At 46.7% G+C, this 6206-nt stretch overlaps 1 protein-coding gene across 1 annotated transcript; it reads left to right on the top strand.

Moving 5' to 3' along the window:
- The first annotated feature begins 202 nt into the window (after positions 1-202).
- Positions 203-1413, top strand: LOC125521416 (tricin synthase 1). Its single transcript, XM_048686477.2, has 2 exons — positions 203-453; positions 571-1413. The coding sequence occupies exons 1-2, from the start codon at positions 281-283 to the stop codon at positions 1139-1141; spliced, it is 744 nt and encodes a 247-aa protein (XP_048542434.1). The 5' UTR covers positions 203-280; the 3' UTR covers positions 1142-1413.
- Positions 1414-6206: the final 4793 nt, after the last annotated feature.

Below are 6206 nucleotides of genomic sequence, written 5' to 3'. Positions count from 1 at the left end.
CATATGCATGCCGCATGGGCTAGCACGATTGGAGGGGCGGGGTCGACACGCCAGAGAAAGAATAATTAAAGGAGGAGAAAAAACCACTCCTGCCAAAGCTAGTTGTTAGTGATCGATGGTGCTTCTTTTACAAGGCGCTGGTTGGTGGATCCGTGGTTCACCAACCCCCGCCAGAGGCCAGTGGATATATACGGGCACGTCCAGGCTGTGGGTGGACATACACTCGATCGAACCAACTCATTCCTCCTACCACCTCGGCACCACCAGCCCAAGCAGAGCCATGGCGCCCAACGGAGACAACACCGTGGCCAACGTCCACAGCGGCATCGACAGCACCAACAAGACGCTGCTCAAGAGCGACGCCCTCTACACCTACATCCTCGACACCACCGTCTTCCCCCGTGAGCACGAGTGCATGCGCGACCTGCGCCTCATCACCGACAAGCACCCATGGTACGTATCATCATCATCTTCTTCTTCCTCTGCATGCACGCTCGCACGTCGATGGATCGTTGTTACTACTCGTTATTGTGGTTGCTGATCGATCTGGCTCTGATTCTTCGGATCCAGGGGCTACATGCAGTCGTCGTCGGACGAGGCGCAGCTGCTGGGGATGCTGATCAAGATGGCGGGCGCCAAGAAGACGATCGAGGTGGGCGTGTTCACGGGCTACTCGCTGCTGGCCACCGCGCTGGCGCTCCCGGAGGACGGCAAGGTGGTGGCCATCGACACCGACCGCGAGTGCTACGAGGTGGGCCGCCCCTTCATCGAGAAGGCCGGCATGGCGCACAAGGTGGACTTCCGCGAGGGCACCGGCCTGGCGCGCCTGGACGAGCTGCTCGTCGAGGACGAGGGCGCGGCCAGCTACGACTTCGCGTTCGTGGACGCGGACAAGCCCAACTACGTGCGCTACCACGAGCAGCTGCTGAAGCTGGTCCGCGTCGGCGGCACCATCATCTACGATAACACGCTGTGGGGCGGCACGGTGGCGCTGCCGGCGGGCACGCCCATGTCCGACCTCGACACCCGCTTCTCCGCCGCCCTCAGGGACCTCAACGCCAAGCTCGCCGCCGACCCGCGCATCGAGGTCTGCCAGCTCGCCATCGCCGACGGCGTCACCATCTGCCGCCGCCTCGTCTAGGCGGGCGGGCGTCCGGCCCGGCCCGGCCCGGCGTGATCGTGATCCGCCGCGCGCCTGCCGGCCTGCGTGCGTGCCTGGAGTCCATTTCCTTACCAGCCGCTTATCTTAATCAATTGTATTATTTTTCCCTGCCAGCGCTGGCTTAGCGTGAAGCATCCGATGGTTTCGAATTTTCAATAACTTTTTTGGCTTTTCAACTTTGAGAGGAGTGGCTGTACTTACTGTACTATATATGGTGTTCCGATATGCGATGACGTTGTCGTGCATGTGGATGTCCTTGTCGTCACCCGCCTCATTGTTAAGTTTATCTCGATTGGATTGTTTAGCGTGAGACGGTGAGACACGCCGGATGTGCTGTAACGCACAGCGACGGGGGTGTGGTTAAACAACATGCAGCGACGGGACACGGAGTTGTCTGATCGATGTTGTACTCTGTTAAACTCCACGTCTTCGAGTCACCATCCTAGCTACTCCCTTCGTCCTATAACGACGTTTTTTTAACTTTAATATAGAGTCAAAAACATCTTACATTATGAGATGGAGGACATACATTTGTTAGTATTATCTGTTAGAAAATATTAGCAACTAATCAAATTCACGAGTATTATGTAAACATGGCAAATACGGTATGCATCTCATACCGATATCGAAGTATGTGAATGCGTACAATACATAGAACCGAAACATTTATGAACAACATATATACGGCCAACACATGAACGAGTAAACAAGGGATGAACAGATCATACCCTCCGGTTGGCCAGGCCAACGCGGCGACGGCAGCAGCAGCCTCGGCGTCGTCCATGGCCTTCTTTTTGGCGGCGGCGTCTTCGACCAAGATGTCGATGTAGGGGAGGTAGTGGAAGCAGAGGCGGACGGAGGCGGGGACGGGTCGGGAGCAGTCGCGTCGAGACGCTCCGAAAAATCTTATTGCCGTTCTTCCAGGCAAGATTTCAAACAACAGGGTTCCGGAGGCACTTGCTCTTCCGACCAACCGTGCACGCGGTTGTCGATATGGGATTGCCGGAAGCAGCACAGAGAAAGAAACACTAGATGATGTCTAGGGTTGTGCAAGAGGGAGTGAGTAAACTGAGTTATGATTCACTCCACTGGCCCGCGCCTCCTTATATAGGCCGTCATGTGGATGGGCCTGGGATCACTCCCACGACTGAGTCTGCGAACATCCCACGGCCCAACGTCTTGGACAATGGCACTATTGTATCGACTCATTAGTTAATCCGAGATTAATTAACCATTTCTGACCGGCAAAAATAAGCTTCGGCTCGGCTCGTTCCTGCAACCTGCGGCGCACATGTGTGTCGCGACGAGGCGAGGCGGGTCGAGGAGGAGGAGGAGCACGCGTGTACAATTCCTCTTTCCAAGCTCCCAATGGCATGTGGTAAAGCAGCCCTTATAAAGATGTCTCACTCTCACTCTACTAGTAGTATGTTACTAAATTTCCCACCACTTGCCATGCACCTAAATGAGCCTTAGAGATTAACCAGAGATTATTGTCTTATATGGGCCTAAGCTCATCTATAATCCAACAATCCCCCACCAGATCTCGAGCTTTGTAGACAGTAACGTTACCGTCAGCGTCAGTCTTCTTCTTAAAGATCCATTTGTTCTCTATGGCTTGCAGATCATCAGGCAAGTCAACCAAAGTCCATACTTTGTTCTCATACATGGATCCCATCTCAGATTTCATGGCATCAAGCCATTTTTCGGAATCTGGGCTCATCATCGCTTCCTCATAGTTCGTAGGTTCGTCATGGTCAAGTAACATGACCTCCAGAACAGGATTACCGTACCACTCTGATGCGGATCTTACTCTGGTTGACCTACGAGGTTCGGTAGTACTTGAACAGAAGTTTCATGATCATCATCATTAGCTTCCTCACTAATTGGTGTAGAAATCAATGGAACTGATTTCTGTAATGAACTACTTTCCAATAAGGGAGAAGGTACAGTTACCTAATCAAGTTCTACTTTCCTCCCTCTCACTTCTTTCGAGAGAAACTCCTTCTTTAGAAAGGATCCATTTTTAGCAACAAATATCTTGCCTTCGAATCTATGATAGAAGGTGTACCCAACAATTTTCTTTGGGGACACATTTCTCCTATTTGGGTTCGAGCTTATCATGTTAAAACTTTTTCACATAAGCATCGCAGCCCCAAACTTTAAGAAACGACAACTTGGGTATTTTGCCAAACCACGGTTCATATGGTGTCGTATCAACGGATTTCGATGGGGCCCTCTTTAACGTGAATGCAGCCGTTTCTAAAGCATAACCCCAAAACAATAGGGGTAAATCAGTAAGAGACATCATAGATCGCACCATATCTAATAAAGTGCAGTTACGATGTTCAGACACACTGTTACGTTGTGGTGTTCTAGGTGGCGTGAGGTGCGAAACTATTCTGCATTGTTTGAAATGAAGACCAAACTCATAATTCAAATATTCACCTCCATGATCAGATCGTAGAAACTTAATTTTCTTGTTACGATGATTTTCCACTTCACTCTGAAATTCTTTGAACTTTTCAAATGTTTCAGACTTATGTTTCATCAAGTAGATATACCCATATCTGCTCAAATCATCTGTGAAGGTCAGAAAATAACGATACCCACCACGAGCATCAACACTCATTGGACCGCATACATCAATATGTATTATTTCCAATAAGTCTATTGCACGTTCCATTGTTCCGGAGAACGGAGTTTTAGTCATATTGCCTATGAGGCATGGTTTGCAAGCATCAAGTGATTCCAAAAGCCCGTCAGCATGGAGTTTCTTCATGCGCTTTACACCAATATGACCTAAATGACAGTGCCACAGATAAGTTGCACTATCATTATTAAACTTATATCTTTTGGCTTCAATACTATGAATATGTGTATCACTACTATCGATATTCAATAAAAATATATCACTCATCAAGGGTGCATGACCATAAAATATATTTCTCACATAAATAGAACAACCATTATTCTCCAATTTAAATGAATAACCGTCTCGCATCAAACAAGATCCAGATATAATGTTCATGCTTAACGCTGACATCAAATAACAATTATTCAGGTCTAACACTAATCCCAAAGATAGATGTAGAGGTAGCGTGCCAACCGCGATCACATCGACTTTGGAACCATTTCCCACGCGCATCGTCACCTCGTCCTTAGCCAATCTTCGCTTAATCTGTAACCCATGTTTCAAGTTGCAAATATGAGCAGCAGAACCAGTATCAAATACCCAGGCGCTACTGTAAGAATTAGTATGGTACACATCAATAACATGTATATCAAATATACCTTTCACTTTGTCATCCTTCTTATCCGCCAAATACTTGGGGCAATTCCGCTTCCAGTGATCAGTCCCTTTGCGATAGAAGCACTCACTCTCAGGCTTAGGTCCAGACTTGGGCTTCTTCACTTGAGCAGCAACTTTGCTTGCCGTTCTTCTTGAAGTTCCTCTTCTTCCCTTTGCCCTTTTTATTGAAACTAGTGGCTTGTTAACCATCAACACTTGATGCTCCTTCTTGATTTCTACCTCCGCGGCTTTTAGCATTGCGAAGAGCTTGGGAATTGTCTTATCCATCCCATGCATATTATAGTTCATCACGAAGCTTTTGTAACTTGGTGGCAGTGATTGAAGAACTCTGTCAATGACACTATCATCAGGAAGATTAACTCCCAGTTGAGTCAAGTGGTTGTGGTACCTAGACATTCTGAGTATATGTTCACTGACAAAACCATTCTCCTTCATCTTGCAGCTGTAGAACTTATTGGAGACTTCATATCTCTCAATCCGAGCATTTGCTTGAAATATTAACTTTAACTCGTGGAACATCTCATATGCTCCATGATGTTCAAAACATCGTTGAAGTCCCGGTTCTAAGCCGTAAAGCATGGCACACTGAACTATCGAGTAGTCATCAACTTTGCTCTGCTAGACGTTCTTAACGTCATCAGTAGCGTTTGCAGCAGGCCTAGCACCTAGGGGTGCTTCCAGGACGTAATTCTTCTGTGCAGCAATGAGGATAATCCTCAAGTTATGGACTAAGTCCGTGTAGTTGCTACCATCATCTTTGAACTTAGCTTTCTCTAGAAATGCATTAAAATTCAAAGGAACAGTAGCACGGGCCATTTATCTACAACAACATAGACATGCAAAATACTATCAGGTACTAAGTTCATGATAAATTAAAGTTCAAATAATCATATTACTTAAGAACTCCCACTTAGGTAGACATCCCTCTAGTCATCTACATAATCACGTGATCCATATCAACTAAACCATGTCCGATCATCACGTGAGATGGAGAAGTTTTCAATGGTGAACATCACTATGTTGATCATATCTACTATATGATTCACGCTCGACCTTTCGGTCTCAGTGTTCCGAGGCCATATCTGCATATGCTAGGCTCGTCATGTTTAACCTGAGTATTCTGCTTGTGCAAAATTGGCTTGCATCCGTTGTATGTGAACGTAGAGCTTATCACACCCGATCATCATGTGGTGTCTTGGCACGACGAACTGTAGCAACGGTGCATACTCAGGGAGAACACTTATACCTTGAAATTTAGTGAGAGATCATCTTATAATGCTACCACCGCACTAAGCAAAATAAGATGCATAAAAGATAAACATCACATACAATCAATATAAGTGATATGATATGGCCACCATCATCTTGTGCCTTTGATCTCCATCTCTAAAGCATCGCCATGATCACCATCGTCACTGGCTTGACACCTTGATCTCCATCGTAGCATCATTGTCGTCTTGCCAACTATTGCTTCTACGACTATCGCTACCGCTTAGTGATAGAGTAAAGCAATTACATGGCGATTGCATTTCATACAATAAAGCGACAACCATATGGCTCCTGCCAGTTGCCGATAACTGTTACAAAACATGATCATCTCATAGAACAATTTATATAATCACGTCTTGACCATATGACATCACAACATGCCCTGCAAAAACAAGTTAGATGTCCTCTACTTTGTTGTTGCAAGTTTTACGTGGCTGCTACGGGCTTCTAGCAATAACCGTTCTT

The sequence above is a fragment of the Triticum urartu genome, chromosome 7A, assembly GCF_056163025.1.
Source record: "Triticum urartu cultivar PI428250 chromosome 7A, HENAU_Tu73, whole genome shotgun sequence".
In the NCBI taxonomy this organism is placed as follows: Eukaryota; Viridiplantae; Streptophyta; class Magnoliopsida; order Poales; family Poaceae; genus Triticum; species Triticum urartu.
This window is presented reverse-complemented; position numbering and strand designations above follow the sequence as displayed.